Here is a 22320-nt window from a genome sequence, read left to right as displayed (position 1 = left end):
TTTAGTAGAGACGAGGGTTCTCCATGTTGGTCAGACTGGTCTCAAACTCCTGACCTGAGGTGATCCACCCGCCTCAGCCTCCCAAAGTGCTGGGATTGCAGATGTGAGCCACTGCGCCCAGCCTAGTTTTGGTTTCTTGAAAATTAAAAGTGTATGACTGTAGAATGGGGAAAAAAAAAAAAACTTCAGAGGACCATATCAAGTCAACCCAAAACTTCAAAACTTAGTAAAAAATTTATGGAAGTACTCTAATACTTCTCAGCCTTCAAGAGCATGAAAAAAAAATATTCTTAAGGATCAGTCCCCAAAAGGCCATGTAGATTAGTGACACCGCTCTGTCACTGTCAGTCTTTCTGGCTGTTCAGAATACAGGTAATTAACAAAGTTCTACCAGCAGAGCTATTTCTGCACACTTTTAAATTTACATTAAATATATGGTGTCAAAGAAGAGGTGAAGAGGCACGTGCTTGACCTTTAGCATAAAATAATAAGAAAAAACACCAAAAAACTTCTAAGAAAGATACTTGTCTGCCTAGATTTGTTCAAACACAGAATATTTTGAAGAATTCCAAGTAAGAGACAACTTCATAAAAAACACATCCAAGGCTCCTAAATTGTCCTCAAAGTGTCTCTCCTCCTAATTTTGATCTAATGCACTGATGTAACAGCTTGCTTTTCAACAATAAAAATTGTGGAAAGCCTAAAAATCCCAAAGGAGCATTAGCTCAACAATGAAGGTCTCAACCAGGGATAAAAGATTAACTCCTTATGCTTGAGGATCATTTTTTCATTATATGAAGAAATTAAAAAGTAAACATTTGTTCTCTTGATTTGCCAGTAAAAACACTAATTTTAAATTAATGAATACTTTCTCTTTTGCCTATCAATGATGTTGCAGTCCATAGCTTCCCAATTTACTCCCATTCTATGTTCCTTTTAGATACTGCAACAAAGAATGTACACTGACCTAGAAAAAAGGCAGCTAACAGCTAGGACTCAAGAACCTAAATTCAGAGTCAAATACATTGAAAAAGTATATCCCCAAAAGCATATACTTTTAAAACCATACTTTAACCTCATGAGTCCCAATCAGCTCCCCTTTCTTACCTTTCCAACTCAGCTATCTTCTTATCTTTGTCATTCTTCTCATTTTCCACCTCCTTCAAGATTTCTAAGAGTCGATCAACTTCTGCCTGGGCCTTGCTGGATTCATCTTTGTACCTGGTGATCTCTCTCTCCAAGTGCTGTATTCGGTCACTCATCTCTGGACTGGCCCTGGCTTCCAATGCTGCCTCATGTGCCTAACAAAGAAAAGCATTTCAATCCTATCAGACACACACAGGTGGCAATGGGCAAACCGTGTCCCAAATAACTATTTATATTCCAATTTAAGAATTGTATTATCAAATATCTAACAGCTGAATATTATTAGATTAAAAATCATCATAAGCCAAAAGATGCTTCAGAATTTAGTGAGACAAACTAACAAGTCATGGGACTGTTACTGATCTCTCCAAGATAATATCAAAAGGCAACACCAGGGACTCACTGCTGATCTTATGGCTGGACCAGTGCAGAGACCTAATTCCCACGAGACTAACTTCCATTTCCATCTCCTTTATGCTGCTTTACCTAACTTGTGTGAATCACATGGCCTTGGACATCTAGAACCATACAGATACTGTAAGTGTGATGCCATAAAAATGTGAGTTAGGTTAAGAAAATAGCTGCTACCACCACCACACAGGTACCTCCCTCAGGCAAGGATTAGAGAATTTACAAAATAATATGGAAGAAACAAATGAATTCAGAAATCAAGAATCACACTTAAGGTTGGGCTCACTGGCTTGAGCCTGTAATCCCAGCACTAAGAGAGGCCCAAGCAGGCGGATTGCTTGAGGCCACAAGTTGAAGACCAGCCTGGGTAACACAGCAAGGCCCCATCACTATTAGAAAAAACATATCTTTAAAATAAATTTTTTAAAGAACCATACTAAGAGCTAAGAAAAAAAAATTTTCTTCAGGATCCTATTATAAAAGTCAACTAATATTGTTAATGCATTTTGGAATACAAAACAGTTTCAATAATTACAAACTAATTTTCAAGACCTTACTTTTCTTCTGGAAGGCAGAATGTATTTAATGAGAAGACAAAAGCTGTTTTTTCTTATTCAATAGACCACAGAATATATTTAGTCCCTTAAAATGGTTTGAAAAAATATTAAAGGAGAAAATATATATTCTTAGGAAATATTTCAGAAAGCTCTGAAGCAAACTACCTTGAGTAAATGAGAAATGTTTGGGTAAATTGTGCTAAACGCTTGGTGAAAGTAACAGCTATACTTTTAAGGTAAGTCCTTTCTCAAGTTCATTTGTTTAAGCCTTCACACATGTAGAAAAAAAAAATCTTTTATCTGTCTTAAATATAGACTTCCCTAACCCTTAACCTTGATAAACATATGAAGTATATTTTAAGAAACAAAAATCCTATGTAAGTTTGGAAGGTAAGAAGAGATCAGTGTTCTGCACTGAATGCTGTCCAATGTCTAAAATCACTTGTTTCACATGGTTTGCCAGCTTTTGAGTTATTAATTGTAGAAGAGAAACTCCTGTAGCAGTCAATCTTTCATGGGCAGAAAGCGGCTATAAATACAGTACATCTAATAGAAAAGGAGAGAGGGAAGAAAACATAAGGAGTACCAAGATCAGGAGATATTTCAATAGAAAGCTGATCATATTACACATAAAGGGAGGGAAGAAAAAAAGGGAACAGAATGAAGATGCAAACAAACGCAGAAGTAATGCAAACAAAAGCGGAAGTAACTGAGAAAATTCTCAGTATCTACAAAGAAAGAAGGTGATGAAAAAGGCAATAGGAGGAGACTTGATGTAGGGGCACAAAAGATGACTGTGTAAACAAACGTGACGGCCAGCTGCCATTTAGTGTCACTGAGATAATGCTGATTTCTAATAATTTATTATAAATATATTATTTATAACTCCACAAATATAACTACTACATATCAGCATTCTGGGTCTTCATACATGCTGGTGAGTCCTTTCTTTGAGGTCTCAGCTTAGAAAGGGTTACTTCTGTTAGGAGGTACTCCATGACCTTGACCTAGGTTAAGTTTTCTTTGATATAAGCTTACTTCACACCATGTGATTTACTACAATTACCTTCTTAAGTGTCTATCTTCCTGATAGAGGCTATAAATTATATGAGTCAAGGGACAGGTCTGTCTTGTCCACCATTATATCCTCAGTGCCCAGTGTGGTAACTGACAGAGTAAAAACTCAATTATTTGTAGAAAAAATGAATATGCAAAAAGCAGTGGGCTAGTTTCCATTTGATGTAAAACAGCCCATGGGCCTAAACGGTAGGAAAAGAAAAAATGGGAAGAAGAGATATTAATCAGTAATTAAATAAAATCTAAGACTAAATGTAGCCCAGAAGATGATTAAGAATATGGAATGAGGCCAGGTGCAGTGGTTCATGCCTCTAATCCCAGCACTTTGGGAGGCTAAGGTGGAGAACTGCTTGAGCCCAGAAGCTCAAGATCTGCCAGGGCAACATAGTGGGACCTTGCCTCTACGAAAAAACGATAAAATAATAACAATAAAGATAATAAAAGAATATTAAATGACAATCTTTAAAGACAAAATAAATCAAACTAGAAAAGAAAATCAAATATACTATAAACCTTCCCTTCCCTTATGACAACAAATTCTGTATCAGAGTAGTTTACATCTAAACTCTTGCTGAGTTAATTTGTACTTTTAAATAAAATTCTAAGAATTTTAAACCACCTTAAAGATCCTTACAACTTTATAAATTACAATACAAACTCCAAAAAAGGCACATTTTTCAAATCAGTGTTATAAACATCCCTTTAAAATGTATTTCTAGGCCAGGTGCAGTGGCTCACGCCTGTAATCCCACCATTTTGGGAGGCCAAGGTGGGTGGATCACCTGAGGCCAGGAGTTCAAGACCAGCCTGGCCAATATGACAAAACCCTGTCTCCACTAAAAAGTACAAAAATTAGCCCGGCATGGTAGCGCACACTTGTAATCCCAACTACTTGGGAGGGTGGGGCATGAGAATTGCTTAAACCCAGGAGGTGGAGGCTTCAGTGAGTTGAGATCATGCCACTGCATTCCAGCCTGAGTAACAGAGTGAGACTCTGTCACAAAAAAGTAAAAAAAAATAAAATGGATTTCTAAATTGTGGAATATGACATTTAATTCAAGATGCAAGCATTTCTTCTGTGCATAGAGTTACTTATCACAGTATCAGTATGAAAGGTATTTTCTGGATGAAGTTATTTCATTTCATGGCTTCATTCTTTCTCTTCTCCCCTTTCTTATCCATTAAGTTCTAACTGTACGTTAACCTATGTTTTAAAAATGCAGATAATCTATACACCTTGCTTTTAGAATGTGAGGTCAAAAACATTCAGAAGCAAAAGCTACAAACGTTAGTGAAATAACAATATTAAATATTTGTGTAAAATATCACCTTTGGACGAAAGAAGCTGACGTTAACAGTGAATAATCCTTAAAATACTGAGTTAAAGTTAAGCCTTCCATCCACAGGCCTTGTTCTGAAAAATACCTACCTTTTACATTATTAAAACCGCAATACTCATACACTGGAGGCAAAGATTTTGTTATTTTGTATTTCATACATGTCACAGTAAAACATGTAAGATTACAAAACCATGCAGATAATCGTATTCCCATAGAAATCAACCTTTTTACCACGTAACCTATTTAATGAGAAAGTAAAGACTAAGACAAGTTTTTTTTCCTTATTCAATAAACAACAAAACATATTTAGTCCCTTAAAATGGTTTCAAAAATATTAAAGGGGTAAATATATATGCTTAGGCAATCTCTGATTCAAAGTACCTAAAGTAAAAGAGAAACATTTATGTACATTTTGTTAAATTCTTTGTGGAAGCAACAGAGGTACTTTCAAGATGAAGTTATCTACCAATTTCTTGTTTCAGGTGTCATCAGTTGTCAAAATGCAGTTATTAAGCATGGCCTTTATAAAAGACTCTACTGGCAGATACACATTTTAATGTGTTAGCAAAACTGTACCCTAAACCGGTGTGGCTAAAAGCCACAACACGGTGGAAATAAAAGGAAAGAGAAGCAGTCCTGAATGAATTAACTCACTAAGAACAAAACAAAGCAAAGGCAGCAGAAATGCAAACACTTCCCAAAGTATGAGGAAAATTTTTGGTCTAAGAGAAACGTTTCTATTTTGTATTAACGTCAATATACTTCAGAGAGGAATAATTTTTAAAAAATCATTAAAAAAATCAATAGAGTTCCTACTTCAGGAAAGAAGAGATGAGAAGGATTCATTTATCTATTGGGTGATAAAAATGTCATTAAAAAAAATCTTTAAAAAAATCAATAGAGTTCCTATTTCAGGAAGGGAGAGATGAGAAGGTTAAACATATTCCTTTATCTATTGGGGGATAAAAATGTCATTCCCACAAAAGCCAGAAAAAACTACAACTGGGACTTTATGTACCATTTGGCTAGCTCACTGACTGGCTTGAATGAGTAGCCCCACACTACTATAGGATGCTAAAGACAGAAGCATTGGGTAGAAAAGAAGAAAGAAAAGTAGAGAAAATGGTTTAAGAGTAGGATAATCATGGGAAAGAAAATTAACAGTTAAAAAAATATGGTGAAAAAAAGGCTCAACAAAAAAAAATCAGAGTCTAGAAATAAATATTTCACCGTAGAAAGAAAAAAAAAGAATTAAGCATTTTAAAAATTCTGTTAACTCAAGGCTGAGCCTAGTGGCCTTGCTGCCAGTACTCTGGAAGGCCAAGACAGAAGGATCTTTTGAGGCAGGGGTTTGAGACCAGCCCAGACAATATGGCAAGACCCCTCTGTTAAAAAAAAAAAAAATTTTTTTGTAACTTAGCCAAGTGTTGTGGCATGGGTCTGTAGTCCCAACTCTTCGGGAGGCTGAGGCAGGAAGATCACTTAAACCCATAAGTCTGAAGTTACAGCAAACTATGCTTACACCACTGCACTCCAGACTGAACGACAGAGCAAGACCCATCCCTAAAAAAGAAAAAAGACAATAAGAATTTGATAACTCAAAAGTTAAGTTTCAATCCTTTCCTTAATAAATTCTGAGGATATTATCTCATGTTGAAGACACGGAATGCCAACATTCAGATACAGAATATAAATTCTTAAGCTATAAAATAGGTCAAAAATGACTTCAATTATCATTACCTCAAGACCAGTCATTTCCTACTCCAAACAAAACAGAGAATAAATCTTACTTTAAAAATTTCAATGATAAGCACAGGGTTTTGAATAAATATAAATTAGAACACTAATAATACACAAGTAATAGTTTCCAAGAAGAAAATATGCCAAATAGTCCTTTACATAAATCCACAAAGAAACTATAAAGCAAAAAAATAGACCCTAATGTAGACGATGAAGATAACAAAATTCTAGGCCTAATAAATTGCTATGAAAAATTAAAAGTACAACAAATAAAAAAAAAAAACTTTCTGACAATATGCACCCTGTCTTTAAAAAAAATGCTAGGAAATTAACATTCTCCAAAATGAGATAAAATCTGAAACGGGATATTTAATAACTGTTCTGAGTCTCAGATCTTACTCCATAGGTTAAATTAGCAAACACATGCTCACTTATTCTTTTTTTCTGTTTTTAAGAGATGGGGTCTCACTCTGTGGCACAGGCTGGTGTCCAACTCCTGGCATGAAGTAATCCTCCCACCTCAACCTCCCAAGAAGCTGGAATTACAGTAATTGTATAAAATATCACCTTTGGACAAAAGAAGCTGACGTAACAAGTGAATAATCATCCTTAAAATACCAAGTTAAAGTTAAGCCTTCCATCCACAGGCCTTATTCTACTGAAATATACCTGCATTATATAAACACCAACAACAAACAGACACAATGCAATGATTAAGCAAACTAATTATATTCTGGCAAGCTTAACCTCTTTCTCTGAAAGGTCGCCTTGCAATAGGCTGACTTTTTTCTTCAAGTCTTTAAGATCTTCTTTGTAGTTATGAAGATCTTTTTGTAGTTCTGCATCTGGCAGAAGCCTGATTCTAATGGAAGAAAAATATCAGGTAATTGAGATTTTCACACTGTGGTCTCATATTTTACCCACAAGGGAGCTGCATATTATTGTCTTTCTCTGAACTGTCAATTTAATTTTCTATGATTTGGGGGATTATCTTGAATAAAATAAAGTAGAATAAGAATGCTAAGAGAATTAATTCAGGCATATATGGTATTTTAAAGTTTGGGGATTATTACTCCATTGGTAAATTATTCCCTATAAACACCCTAAGGTTATCTACTATGCTCTTAAAGCAAAGCAAAAAAAAATGTAAAAAATTTTCTTTAACCTTTTTCAATTGTGATTCCATTTTTAGACATTCCTCCTTCTTCTGCTCCAAAGCAATCTCTAGTGTCTTAAGCCGTGAGTCCTTTTTCAGTCCTGAGGATGCCAGAGAAGAAGCATGCTCTTTCAGATCCAAAAGTGAAGCCTAAAAGAGGCAACACACATCTAGAATAACTAACTATAAAGAAAATAGAGATTTTGAATTTTATATTTATTATCATGGTGGCTGTCATTTCCTTTCCATTACCAAATACTGACATATTTCCATTTCAAGATAATTCAGGAAATACGAAACAATATTAGCTCTAGCTTTCAACTCTTAACAAATAAGATGGATTCTCAAGAAATACCAATTGAATGGTGATTTAAAGAGTTCTGTTAATACATACCCATTCTCACAAAATAAACGAAAGTAGATCAAGCTTTGTAAATTTAAGTAGTCAAACCTCAGCAGCTACATTAACTTAAACATAAAACATTTTTCAGCCAGAGGCCATGTTTCCATTGCCTGTAATCCCAGCATTTCAGGAGGCCAAGGCAGGGGGATCACTTGAGGACAGGAGTTCAAGACCAGCCTGGGAAACATAGCAAGACCCCGTCTTCACAAAAAAAAAAAAAAAAAAAAATTAACTTAGGCTGGCATGGTAATGCACACATATAGTCCTAGGTACTTGGAAGACTGAATAGGAGGATCCCTTGAGCCCAGGAGTTCAAGGCTGCAGTAAGCTATGATTATGCTACTGCACTCCAGCCTAGGCAACAGAGTGAGACACTGTCTCTTAAAAAAAAAAAAAAAAAAAAAAAAAAATCACATTTTTCCCTATTAGAAGAAAAATTCTATTAGGAATTTAAACCTGCATAACATTTCCTAGAGATATTAGAAAGAAAATCCAGAGAAAGATGCTAAAGCTCATGCATTATGATCATCTGATTACATAGCATGAGGCATCTTTGCTATTTACGTCACATTAACAGGATTCTCCAAAACAAGATGAAAGTATATTAAGTCACCTAATTTAACAGCTGTTGTTTTCTTCGATAGCTGCTATACATAAAATTTCTTCCTTTTGCATATTGCTTTTATCTGTCAACTTTCTTATCTTTAGCACACTATTTCTCCAAATGAGCTTCGGTTATTTTAGGGTCTATAAAAATACTATTAACAAGCAAAAAAACAACTCAAAACATAGTAACTCTTAGAAAATGAATGAACCAATTTTTCTGAAATATTCCTTAAGGTTTTCACAAAAAGCCTGCTAAAAGAATTTTTTTTTTTTTTTTTTTTTTTTTTGAGACGAGTCTTGCTCTGTCACCTAGCCTGGGGTGCAGTGGCGTGATCTCAGCTCACTGCAATCTTCACCTCGCGGGTTCAAGTGATTCTCCTGTCTCAGCTTCCCAAGTAGCTGGGACTACTGGCGCCCGCCAACATGCCCAGCTAAATTTTGTATTTTTAGTAGAGACGGGGTTTTACTGTGTTAGCCAGGATGGTCTTGATTTCCTGACCTTGTGATCTGCCTGCCTCGGTCTCCCATAGTGCTAGGATTACAGTCATGGAAACATGGCACCAGGCCTGGCTTGCCTACTAAAAGAATATTAAGAAAATTTTCCATCAAATACTTTTTTACACGCATTATATAAACACCAACAACAAACAGACACAATGCAATGATTAAGCAAACTAATTATATTTTGGTGAGCTTAACCTCTTTCTCTGAAAGGTCGCCTTGCAATAGGCTGACTTTTTCCTTCAAGTCTTTAAGATCTTTTTTGTAGTTATCAATTTCCTCTTGCTTCTCCCGCTCATCTCTGTCCCTCTGCTCCTTTAAGCGTTCGATTGTCCGCTCCTGATGAGAGAATATATCAATATGTGAGGAAATTCCTTTTTGTACTTATATGATTTTAATTTTGCTTTTAGCTGATAAAATTTCAAACTTCTATATTCAAAAGACAATGGTATGTTTCTAAAGAATCCACTTTTTAAAGAATCCTTCTTATTCATCTTCCCATAACAAGGATGTAGCTTTATTCAACTGAATCCCAAGGTTTTTTTTTTTCTTCTGATCTCAACTAGTATTTGATATTGCTAAAGTATTCTTTAGGAATATTTCCATTTATTTAATTTTCAAGTAACTAAAAGCTTATATATATATATATATGCCCTAAGGACAATAACTAACATAATAATTAACTATTTCTTCTCTATATATTATTCTCATGTTGCCTACAGGCAATGGAAACAACTCACAACTCACACACCAAAAAAGGGAGCAATGGGAAAGATTTTGATATTTTGAGCTTAAAATATAAAGAAGGGTAAAGAAAAAAGAAATCATTAAAACTTTCTGTCAGCAGATACTCATGAAGTTTGAAAATTAGAGCAATTTGGCCAGGCACAGTGGCTCACACCTGTAATCCCAACACTTTGGGAAGCCAAGGCGGGTTGATCACTTGAGGTTAGGAGTTCAAGACCAATCTGGCCAACATGGCGAAACCCAGTCTCTACAAAATATTAGTTGGTTGTGGTGGCTCATGCTTGTAATCCCAGCTACTCGGGAGGCTAAGGCAGGAGAATCACTTGAACCCAGGAGGTGGAATTTACAGTGCGACAAGATCACACCAATGCACGCCAACCTGGACAACAAAGTGAGACTCTGTCTCAAAAAAAAAAAAAAGAGCAATGTAAGTGTATTTTTGGGTACCATTTCTAAATATATTCAGGAATAAAGCCTCAATTCCGGCAGGCAGCCTGAAGCATTCTGAATCCAAAAGACTTAAAGAACAGTGACCCCCTCATCCTGTTAAAAAAAAAAAAAATCCAATTACAATGACCCAAGAAGATGCCCTAAACCTCCTTCCAAGACATTAACACTGGTCAGAGGTTTGGGCTACTTCCTTAGTCAACCATTCCTAAAAAACTAAATTTGTTGGCCAGGCGCGGTGGCTTACGCCTGTAATCCCAGCGCTTTGGGAGGCTGAGGCAGGCAAATCACAAGGTCAGGCGTTCCAGACCAGCCTGCCAATTTTAACAGAAACTAAAGCTTTTTAGTCTCTACTAAGAAATATAAAAATCAGCCAGGCGTGGTGGCAGGTGCCTGAAGTCCCAGCTACTCAGGAGGCTGAGGCAGGAGAATCGCTTGAACCCGGGAGGCAGAGGATGCAGTGAGCCGAGATAACACCACTACTGCACTCCAACCCGGGCAATAAAGTGAAACTCTGTCTTGAAAATAAATAAATAAATAAACAAAGAAACTAAGTTTGTTTATAAAGGCAAAAGAATGTAGAAAGGCCAAGACTAGAAAATTAGAAAGCACATTATATTAATAACTAAAATCCAGTAATATACTAGGTACCAAAATGGGGTATTAAAAGAGGACTAATTATGTATCGTCTCCTGATGATCATGTCTGCTATTCCCACATCCTCAAATTCTAGTTGACCATATAAATTTAATTTTTTTTTCTTTTTCTTCAGAAGATAGGAAATGGAGAAAATCTGGCTGATTCTTTAGAAAATGTGGCCACTGCTCTGTAGTGTAGAGTCCATCTTGCCTGGCAACAGATGCTTAAACTGGCCACAGCTCAATGGAGTTTCTTTTCCCTTCACACTACATATGTCAGCAACAGCACAAAGTAGTTCTTTTCCCTTTTGCCCACAGGGATGTCTTCTGTATTCTATATCCAGTTTTAGATTAATGAGAAAGCAGAAAACGTGTGTGGAGAATCGGGCCAGTCACTTACTTTCTCTGCAAGGGCCTCCTCCAAAGTTGTCAAGGCAGTGTCAGTATTGGTGGTGTCAGCCTGCAAGGATTTGACCCGTTCTTTCAAGCTGCTCATCTGCTTTTCCTTATCTCTAAGCTGCTCTTGAAGATTTTCAATCTAAATGTACATAAATATTTAAGGGAAAAAAGAGAACATTTTTAAAAAACAATAGCACAATCAAAATTATTTTAATTTGAAAACAGCTCAGGGCTGTCTATGTGCCTTCTATAGAAATTATTTAATCCTAAATTTCAGAATTACATGCAAAACCTTAAACCCAGGAATTTGTAGGCAAAACAAACAAAAAAAGGTACACAAGTATATGGACACATATACACAAATCTCTAATAAAATAAGAAAAGTAGCTAGTAGAAAAGATCCAATGCAGAGATGGCCATGTAGAGAGGAAAGCCATGAGGACTAGGATTACTTCTAAAATGACATTGTAAATGCAAGGGGAATTCCTTCACAAAGAATAAAGGGAAGACAGAGAACAGATAAGCCAAACAGTGAGAAAGATGAGTCTGCTGTGTAAAGAAAAGGCTGTTCTTAAATGCTAGTGTTATGTTAGATTTATATCATCTTTTATCTAAGCAGCAAACATTTTTGTAGTCATTCGTTCATACACACTTACATGTATCAATTTACTCAAAAAAATGTGTTGAATTCTGTATTACATGCCAGACACTACTGATATGAAGAAAAATGAATATGCTCATTTTTATTATGAGATGGTAAGAAAATGCATCGTTATACAGCTAAAGCCAAGCTATAGAAGACCTTGTGTGCCAACCTAAGGAGCACAGATTTTATTCAGAGAAATGAAAACCATTAGAGATTTTTAAGCACAGAAATGGTCTGACCAGTTCTGTACTTTACATAAATAACAGTGTCAGTGTTGACAGTGTCAGCATGCAAGGATTTGACCCATTCTTTCAATGAAAATTTAAGAGGACTTGCATATAGACATGGAAAACCATTAGGGGTTGTATCAATTCAGGTAAGATTATGGGGACTAAACACACTATGAGATAACACTGTGGAAATGGCATGTTATCACTCAAGTACAACAAGCAGCATGTTATCACTCAAGTACAAGGAGACTGAAGTACAATAAAAAATTATTCAAGTAAAAACTGTGAGGAAATTCTAAGGAGATATCCTTAATAAGCTAAAGGAAAATTATAAATAAACCAGCTACTCACAAAGTTCATTCATTCAATATATACATACAAGTTTAACTTCCCGCTATAGATCAGGTACTTTTCCAGTTGTTGAGGAAACAGAGTAATAAAAACAGACCAAATCCCTGCCTTCATTGAGCTTACATTCTAGTAAGGTAGACAAATGAATGAAAGAAGGAAGAAATAAGTGATTGAACAAATGAATGAATCAATATAGCATAAGGCAGAGATAAGTTCTATCAAGAAAAATGAAGCAGGAGAATATAATCACAGTCTCCTCTTGAGCTGATACTGAAACTACCTGATTTTTTTTTACATGGTTTTCAAAATGCAAGACAAACATTATCTCCTCTGGGAATAGTTTGTCGCCCTCATCCCAATGAGAAAAACTTGATCATTGTCTGTATACCATTAATGATACATAATCATGTATATATTTTATATAAATATACACTCCTCTATTCTTCCATATATCTATGTATTGATCACACATCTCCATTCTTCCAACTATCATTATAGCACCGATTAGTGTATGTAACCATATGTAATTCTTTGTTTTATACATGTCTCCACAAGTAGACACAGATCCTACCCCTCCATCTGTTTTGTACCTTCCTAAATGGTACGTCTCAGATCATAAACATTAATCAATAAATGAATAAAATATAAGTTTTGACTTTCATAAACTGCATTTAGGGATTCACAAAAACTCCTACCAAGAAGGGAATTACAAAACAATCCTGGATCAAATTGTCAGGTAGTTTCTTACATTAGTAAATTTAATACAAGCTCTTTAAGGTACCTCTCTAGAGTCAAGAAGAACTTGACAGGCAGAACAAAAAAACTAAGAAAAAGATTTGATAAGTTTAGAATAGGGTACATGAATATGCTGAAGCTTAAATTTTCACTTAACAAAGAGATAATCATACAGCTGAACCATGAATAGCCTGAAATGGGCTCCAATCTATTTAGTGCCAGTAAGAGTCCAAAGCCCATTGTAAGAACTGAGTTCATCACAGATGGAAAGTACTAGTCTCCCCTTGATTTTATTAGATACTGCTACTAAAATCTCATATAAATCAATATTTAGGTAAACTCATAACCATTAAAGAGAATTTTGCCACTCAAAAATTCATATACTCCAAAAATCTGTATACTTCATATACGGGTATACCTCAATTTCTTATGGATTGCTTTATTGCTCTTCACAGATACTGGTTTTTTACTAACTGAAGGTTTGTGGAAACCCTGAATCAAGCAAGTCTATCAGCACTACTTTTCAAGAGTAGGCTACCTTGGTGTCTCTGGCACATTTTCGTAATGCTTGCAATATTTATTTTTCATTATTATTATATCTATAATGGTGATCTATGATCAGCGATCTTTGATGTTACTGTTATAATTTATTTGGGGTGCCATGAACTCTACCCGTATAAGATGGTAAATTTAAGAAATTTTTCAGATGATCCAACATGGCCGAATAGGAACAGCTCTGGAGTGCAGTTCCCAGCAAGAACAATGCAAAGGGTGAGTGATCACAGCATTTCCAAACAAGTTTTCACTGCCCACAGACTACAAGATTCCCTGGCTGAAAAGTGCCATGAGTTTCCAGCACAGCTGCTTCAGCCAGAGCCATGGGTTGGCACACAGAAACTCACATAAATATGAGTAGCCATTTCAACTGGCACCTGGAATGCCTGGGAGACAGAGCCACCCATTCAACTGAAAGAGAGGGGGCTGACACAGGGAGCCAGGTGATCTGGCTCGGCGGGTACCACCCCCACAAAACAAGCAATCTGAAATGCTCTGGATTGAGAGTTTCACAGCAAGCGCAGCTGGACCCAGGACAGTCCAGCTCAGTGGAGGGAAGGGTATCCGCCACTACCAAGGCAGTTGGCCAATACTGAGGCAGTTCTAACTGTACCTCTAAAAACGACACCTCAAGGAAGTTCACACAGGAGCTGGGCAGAACCCGCAGCAGCTCAGCAACACCTCTGCTGGCAGACTGTGACTAGACTATCTCCGTGGAGGGCAGGGCATCTATGAAAAAAAGGCAGCAGCACTCAGGAACTTATAAATAAAGCCCAACCTTCCTAGGACAGAGCACTGGAAAAGAGGCAGTTATGAGTTCCACTGCAGCAGACTTAAACGTACCTGTCCAGCAGCTCTGCAGAGAACAACGCAACTCCCAGCACAGCACTTGAGCTCCTATAAAGGACAGACTATCTCCCTGAGCAGTTCCCCAACCCCCGTATACCCAAAGAGACACTTCATAAAGGAGAGCTCAAGCTGACATCTGTTGGATACCCTTCTGGGACAAAGATAACAGAAGAAGAAACCAGGAGCAACCCTTACTTTTCTACAGCCCCTGCAAGTGATCCCCAGGCAAGCAGGGTCTGGAATGGACCTCCAGCAGTAATGCAGCAGAGGGGCCGGACCATTAGAAGGAAAACTAAGAGACAGAAAGAAATAACTTCACCATCAACAGAAAGGATGTCCACTCAGAGACCCCAACCGAAAGACACCAACTACAAAGACCACAGGTAGATAAAGCCACAAAGATGGGAAGAAACCAGTGCAAAAAGGATGAAAACACCAAAAACTAAAACGCCTCTCCTCCTCCAAGGGACCACAACTCCTCACCATCTAGTGAACAAAGCCGGATGGAGAATGAATCTGAAGAATTGACAGAAGCCAGCTTCAGAAAGTGGGTAATAACAAACTTCTCAGAGCCAAAATAAAATGTGCTAACCCAATGCAAAGAAACTAAGAATCTTGAAAAAAGGTTAAAAGAAATGCTAACTAGAATAAACAGCTTAGAGAAGAATATAAACAGCTTGATGGAGCTGAAAAACACACCATGAGAACTTTGTGAAGCATATACAAGTTTCATAGCCGAATCGACCAAGCGGAAGAAAGGATATCAGAGACTGAATATCAGCTCAATGACATAAAATGAGAAAGCAAGGTTAGAGAAAAAAAGAATAAAAAGAAATGAACAAAGCCTCTAAGAAATATGGGATTATGTGAAAAGACCTAATCTACGTTTGATAGGTGTACCTGAATGTGATAGAGAGAATGAATCCAAGCTGGAAAACGCACTTCAGGATATAATCCAGGAGAACTTCCCCAACCTACCAAGGAAGGCCAACATTCAAGTCCAGGAAATACAGAGAACACCACAAAGATGTTCCTCAAGAAGAGCAACCCCAAGACACATAATCGTCAGATTCACCAGGGTTAAAATGAAGGAAAAAATTCTAAAGGCAGCCAGAGAGAAAGGTCAGGTTACCCAAAAAGGGAAGCCCATCAGACTCACAGTGGATCTCTTGGCAGAAACATTACAAGCCAGAACAGAGTGGGGGCCAATATTCAACATCCTTAAAGAAAAGAACTTTCAACTTAGAATTTGATATCCAGCCAAACTAAGCTTCATAAGCAAAGGAGAAATAAAATTCTTTATGAACAAGCAATTGCAGAGAGATTTTGTCACCACCAGGCCTGTCTTACAAGAGCTCCCAAAAGAAGCACTAAACATAGAAAGGAACAACCAGTACCAGCCACTCCAAAAATGTACCAAATGGTAAAGACCAACAACACATTGAAGAAAACGTCTCAACTAACGGGAAAAACATACAGCTGGCAACAAAATGGCAGGATCCAATTCACACATAATAATATTAACCTTAAATGTAAATGGGCCAAATGCCCGAATCAAAAGATATAGACTGGCAAACTGGATAAAAAGTCAAAACTCATCAGTGTGATGTACTCAGTAAACCTATAACACATGCAAGGACACACATAGGCTCAAAGAAAAGGGATGGAAGAAGATTTATCAAGCAAATGGAAAGCAAAAAAAAAAAACCAGGAGTTACAATCCTAGTCTCTGATAAAACAGACTTTAAACCAACAAAGATAAACAGACAGACTGCTAGCCAGATTAATAAAAAAGAAAAGAGAGAATAATCAAATAGATGCAATAAAAATGATAAAGGGGACATCACCACAGACTCCACAGAAATACAAACCACCATCAGAGATTATTACTACAAACAACTCTATGCACATAAACCAGTAAACCTGGAAGAAATTGATAAATTCCTGGACACTTGCACCCTCCCAAGCCTAAACCAGAAAGAAGTTGAAACCTTAAACAGACCAATAACAAGGGCTGAAGTTGAGGCAGCAATTAATAGCCTACCAACCAAAAGAAGCCCAGGTCCAGATAGGTTCACAGCCAAATTCTACCAGATGTACAAAGAGGAGCCAGTACCATTCCTTCTGAAACTATTCCAAACAATCCATAAAGAGGGAATCTTTCCCAAATCATTTTATGAGACCAACATCATCCTGACACAAAAAACCAGCAGAGACTCAACAAGAAAAGAAAACTTCAGGCCAATACCATGATGAACATAGATGCAAAAATCTTCAATAAAATACTGGCAAACCAATTGCAACAGCACAACAAAAAGCTTATCTATTACCATCAAGTAGGCTTCATCTGGGATGCAAGGCTGGTTCAACATACACAATTCTATAAATGTAATCCACCACATAAACAGAACCAAAGACAAAAACCACATGATTATCTCAATAGATGCAGAGAAGACCTTCGACAAAATTCGACAGCCCTTTATGCTAAAAACTCTCAATAAACTAGGTATCAACAGAACGTATCTCAAAATAATAAAAGCTATTTACAACAAACCCACAGCCAATATCATACTGAATGGGCAAAAACTGGAAGCATTCCCTTTGGAATCTGGCACTAAACAAGGATGCCCTCTCTCACCACTCTTATTCAATATAGTATTGGAAGTTCTAGCCAGGGCAATTAGGCAAAAAAATAAAATAAATAAAAGATATTCAATTAGGCAAGGAGGGAGTCAAATTGTCTCAATTTGCAGACAACATGATTGTATATTCAGAAGACCCCAACATCTCAGCCCAAAATCTCCTGAAATTGATGAGCAAGTTTAGCAAAGTCTCAGGATACAAAATCGATGTGCAGAAATCACAAGCATTCCTATACACCAATAACAGACTTAAAGAGAGCCAAATCAAGAACGACCTGTCATTCACAATTGCTACAAAGAGAATAAAATACCTAGGAATACAACCAACAAAGGACATGAAGGACTTCTTCAGGGAGAACTACAAACCACTGCTCAAGGAAATAAGAGAGAACATCAACAGATGGAAAAACATTTCATGCTCATGGTTAGGAAGAATCAATATTGTGAAAATGGCCATACTGCCCAAAGTAATTTATAGATTCAACGCTATCCTCATCAAGCTACCAATGACCTTCTTTACAGAACTGGAAAAAGCCACCTTAAACTTCATATGGAACCAAAAGAGAGCCCACATCACTAAGACAATCCTAAGCAAAAAGAACAAAGCCAGAGGCATCACACTACCTGACTTCAAACCATACTACAAGGCTACAGTAATCAAAACAGCATGGTACTGTACTGGTACCAAAACAGAGATATCGACCAATGGAACAGAACAGAGGCCTTGGAGGCAACGCCACACATCTGCAACGATCTGATCTTTGACAAATCTGACAAAAACAAGCAATGTGGAAAAGATTCCCTATTTAACAAATGGGAATCCTTTTATTAAGGATTATAATAAAAATAATCCTTAATAGCCATGTGCAGAAAGCAGAAACTGGACCCCTTCCTGACACCTTACATTAAAATTAACTCCAGATGGATTAAAGACTTAAACATAAGACCTAACATCATAAAAACCCTAGAAGAAAACCTAGGCAAAATCATTCAGGAGGCACAGGCAAGGACTTCATGACTAAAAAGCAATGGCAACAAAAGCCAATATAGACAAATGGGATCTAATTAAACTCCAGAGCTTCTGTACAGCAAAAGAAACAATCATTAGAGTGAACTGGCAACCAACAGAACAGGAAAAAATTTTTGCAATCTACCCATCTGGCAAAGGGCTAATATCCAGAATCTACAAAGAACTATAACAGATTTACAAGAAAAAAACAAACACATCCAAACGTGGGCAAAGGATATGAACGGACACTTTTCAAAAGAAGACATATAGGAGGCCAAAAAACATATTAAAAAAATGCTAATCATCATTGGTTATTTATTACAGAAATGCAAATCAAAACCACATTGAGATACCATCTCACACCAGTTAGAATGACAATCATTAAAAAATCTGAAGACAACAGATGCTGGAGAGGATGTGGAGAAACAGGAACACTTTTACATTGTTGGTGGGAGTGTAAATTAGTTCAACCATTGTGGAAAACAGTGTGGCGATTCCTCAAGGACCTAGAAATAGAAATTCCATTTGACCCAGCAATCCCATTACTGGGTATATACCCAAAGGATTATAAATCGTTCTATTATAAAGGCACATGCACATGTATGTTCAATGCGGCACTGTTTACAACAGCAAAGACCTGGAACCAACCCAAATGCCCATCGATGATAGACTGGAGAAGGAAAATGTGGCACATATACACCATGGAATACTATGAAGCCACAGAAAAGGATGAATCCATGTCCTTTGCATGGACATGGATGAATCTGGAAACCATCATTCTCAGCAAACTGACACAAGAACAGAAAATCAAACACTGCATGTTCTCACTCATAGCCAGGTGTTGAACAATGAGAACACATGGACACAGGGAGGGGAGCATCACACACTGGGGTCTGTTGGTTGCGGGGGGGGTGGCCACCAAGTGCTAATGGAGAAGTTGCAGCACATTATCCAGGTCTAGCTAAGATAATCAATGAAGGTGACTATACTAAACAATGGATTTCAATGTATTCAATTGGCGCGAAAGTAATTGTAGTTTTTGCCACTGATGGCAAAAATTACTTTTGCATCAACCTAATAGATGAAAACACCTTTTACTGGAAGACGATGCCACCTAGAACTTTTATAGCTAGAAAGAATAAGGCAATGTTTGGCTTCAAAGCTTCAAACATAGCCAAGTATGGTGGCACATGCCTATAATCCCAGCTACTCAGGAGGATGATGCAGGAGAATTGCTTGAACCAGAAAGGCGGAGGTTGCAGTAAGCCAAGTTTATGCCACAGCACTCCAACCTGGGCAATGAAGCGAGACTGTGTCTCAAAAACACAAACAAACAATCAAAACAAAACAACAAAGAAAACAAAGCTTTGAAAAAGAGAATGATTATCTTGCTAGGGGATAATGTAGCTGTTGACTGAAAGTTAAGGCCGATTTTCATTTACCATTCTGAAAATCCTAGGGCCCTTAAGAATTATGGTAAATCTAATCTGCCTGTGCATTATAAACGGAACAATAAAGCTTGGATCACAGCCCATCTGTTTACAACATGGTGTACTTAGTGTATTAAACCCACTGTGGAGAACTACTGCTCAGAAGAAAGATTCCTTTCAAAATATTAATGCTCATTGACAATATATCTCGTCACCTGCTCTGATAGAGAGGTACCAGGAGATTGACGTTTTTTTCATGCCTGCCAACACAACACTCATTCTGCAACTCATTAATCAAGGAGTCATTTTGATTTGTAGTCTTACTATTTAAGAAATACATTGCAGCAAACCACAGTGTCATGTGTGTACCTATGCAACAATGTTGCATGTTCTTCACATGTACCCAAAACTTAAAACACAATAAAATATATAGTTAAAAAAAAAAAAAGAAAGAAATATATTTTGTAAGGCTATAGCTGCCATGGTTGGCGATTCCTCAGATGGATCTGGGCAAAGTAAAGTGAAAATTGTTTGGAAAGGATTCACTATTCCTGGTGCCATTAAGAACATTTGTGATTCACAAGAGGAGGTCAAAATAGCAACATTAACAGGAGTTTGGAAGAAGTTGATTCCAATCCCCATAGATAACTTTGACAGGCTCTTCAATAGTCACTAAAGATGTGAAAATACCAAGAGAATCAGAATTAGAACTGGAGCCTGAAACTGTAACTGAACTGCTGCAATCTCATGATAAAATTTGAACAGATGGGCCAGGCATGGTGGCTTATGCCTATAATCCCAGCACTTTGGGAGGCCAAGGCAGGCAGATCACTTGAGGTCAGGAGTTCGAAACCAGCTTGGCTAACATGGTGAAACCCCGTTTCTTCAAAAATTATAAAAAGTTAGCTGGGTGTGGTGGTGGGCATCTGTAATCCCAGCAACTCAGGAGACTGAGGCAAGAGAATCACTTGAACCTGGGAGGCAGAGGTTGCAGTGAGCCGAGATTGTGTCATTGCACTCCAGCCTGGGCAACAATAGCAAAACTCCATCTCAAAAAGAAAAAAATTAAACAGGTATATAGCTGCTTCTGAATGAGTAAAAAGGGTGGTTTTTTTGAGGCAGAATCTACTCTCAGTGAAGACTGCGAACATTGCTGAAATGACAACAAAATAAGTAGAGTATTACATAAACTTAGAGATAAAGCAATGCCAAAAAGGTTGAGAGGATTGACTCCAGTTTTGAAAGAAATTCTACTGTGGGTAAAATGCTATCAAAAAGCATTGCATGCTTCAGAGAACTCTTTTCTGAAAGGATGCATCAATTGATGCAGCAAACTTCACTGACGTCTTACGTTAAGAAATTGCCACAGCCACCCCAACCTTGAGCAACTACTGCCTGATCAGTCAGTAGCCACCAACACAGAGGCAAGACCCTCCACCAGCAAGAATATTACGACTTGCTGAAAGCTCGGAAAATTATTAGCAAATTTTGCAATAAGATATTTTTAAATTAAGGTAGGTACACTTTTAGATATAATGCTATTGCACACTTAATAAACTACAATATAGTATAAATATAACTTTTATATGCTCTGGGAAGCCAAAAAGTTTGTGTGGCTTGTTTTATGGCGGTGGTCTGGAAATGAATCTGCAATATCTACAAGGTATACTTGTAAACACAGAACACAATGCCTTCGTGTTTACATGTTTAACCAGCTGCACAGGTCATACCGGTTGCTAACATATAGATCTTATACAAAGAAAAGCTATGGCCATGCGGTTGATTAGACTTTCTTGTCATAAAAGGGCAGTACAAGAAACATTATTTAAAACGAAATTTCATAGAACCAACCAAGTTTTACATACAAGAAGACCTATTTGTTTTATGAGCCCACCTAATATATAAATAGCCCTTACATACTTAAGGATAATAGCCTTCTTTCTACTCCATCATCTGCATCTAGGGAGAAATTAAGGAATTAAAATGTTAATTTCACTTTTATACCCTATATGTAGTTAAACTATTAAAGGAATCCTTTTATTTTTCTTTAATAGTTTTCTGGTAAACACTTCTGCTGATATATTCAGGTGCAGAAGCTGCCGAACCAGGTTAAAATCCCATCAGCAAGTTCTTGACAAGCTATTTTCTTTTTCAATTACTCACTCTAGACAGACAGATTGTTGAGTTGGAGGGGTGAAAATGGATGGCTATTCTTGGACTCTTATTTACTTCTAAAAGAGGAGAAACAAACATTCCATAGTGAAAGGATTTCACAAAAAAAGAACAGTGGACACTAAGATTACCTCCTTTGGGCAAGTTGCCATCAGTGAGGAAGCCCCGAAATAGACACAAATGGGTGCAAACTAGCTTTGTTAGCACTGAACAAACCCAAAACATGCAGGGGGTGGGAGGTGGGTGTGCAGGGTGGAATGTGTGTCTATAAAAATCCTTCTCTTTCCATTTATCCAGCATCATGACGGATAACCCCACTGAAGCCTCCTGTGATATATCCTTACTTTCATTATGATCAAGGACCTCTGGGTTTATATGTGTCACTAACCAGCTGAAGTATGAATGCTACCCCATTATTCTTATCATTATTCTCTTTTTTTCCACAAAGCTAATGTTGAGGTTATCAATGATGTTTGTACTCTGATAGTCTCATATCATTTCAGTATGTATTATATAATTTTTATAAATATTCA

At 37.1% G+C, this 22320-nt stretch overlaps 1 protein-coding gene across 16 annotated transcripts in view; it reads right to left on the bottom strand.

Moving 5' to 3' along the window:
• ERC1 (ELKS/RAB6-interacting/CAST family member 1) overlaps window positions 1–22320 on the bottom strand; it is a 542093-nt gene that overhangs the window by 323159 nt on the left and 196614 nt on the right. For all 16 annotated transcript variants that reach the window (XM_032254227.1, XM_032254224.1, XM_032254230.1 and 13 more), the window contains 4 exons: window positions 11170–11307; window positions 9136–9276; window positions 7437–7577; window positions 1108–1301 (listed from right to left, as the gene is read on the bottom strand). In XM_032254227.1, coding sequence (XP_032110118.1) covers window positions 1108–1301; window positions 7437–7577; window positions 9136–9276; window positions 11170–11307 — 614 coding nt within the window. The remainder of the gene's footprint in view (window positions 1–1107; window positions 1302–7436; window positions 7578–9135; window positions 9277–11169; window positions 11308–22320) is intronic.

This window comes from Sapajus apella, unplaced genomic scaffold, assembly GCF_009761245.1.
Source record: "Sapajus apella isolate SASKATOON/1434 unplaced genomic scaffold, GSC_monkey_1.0 scaffold86, whole genome shotgun sequence".
NCBI classification, from domain to species: domain Eukaryota; kingdom Metazoa; phylum Chordata; class Mammalia; order Primates; family Cebidae; genus Sapajus; species Sapajus apella.
The sequence above is the reverse complement of the archived record's forward strand: the minus strand, read 5'-3'. Positions and strand labels throughout refer to the sequence as shown.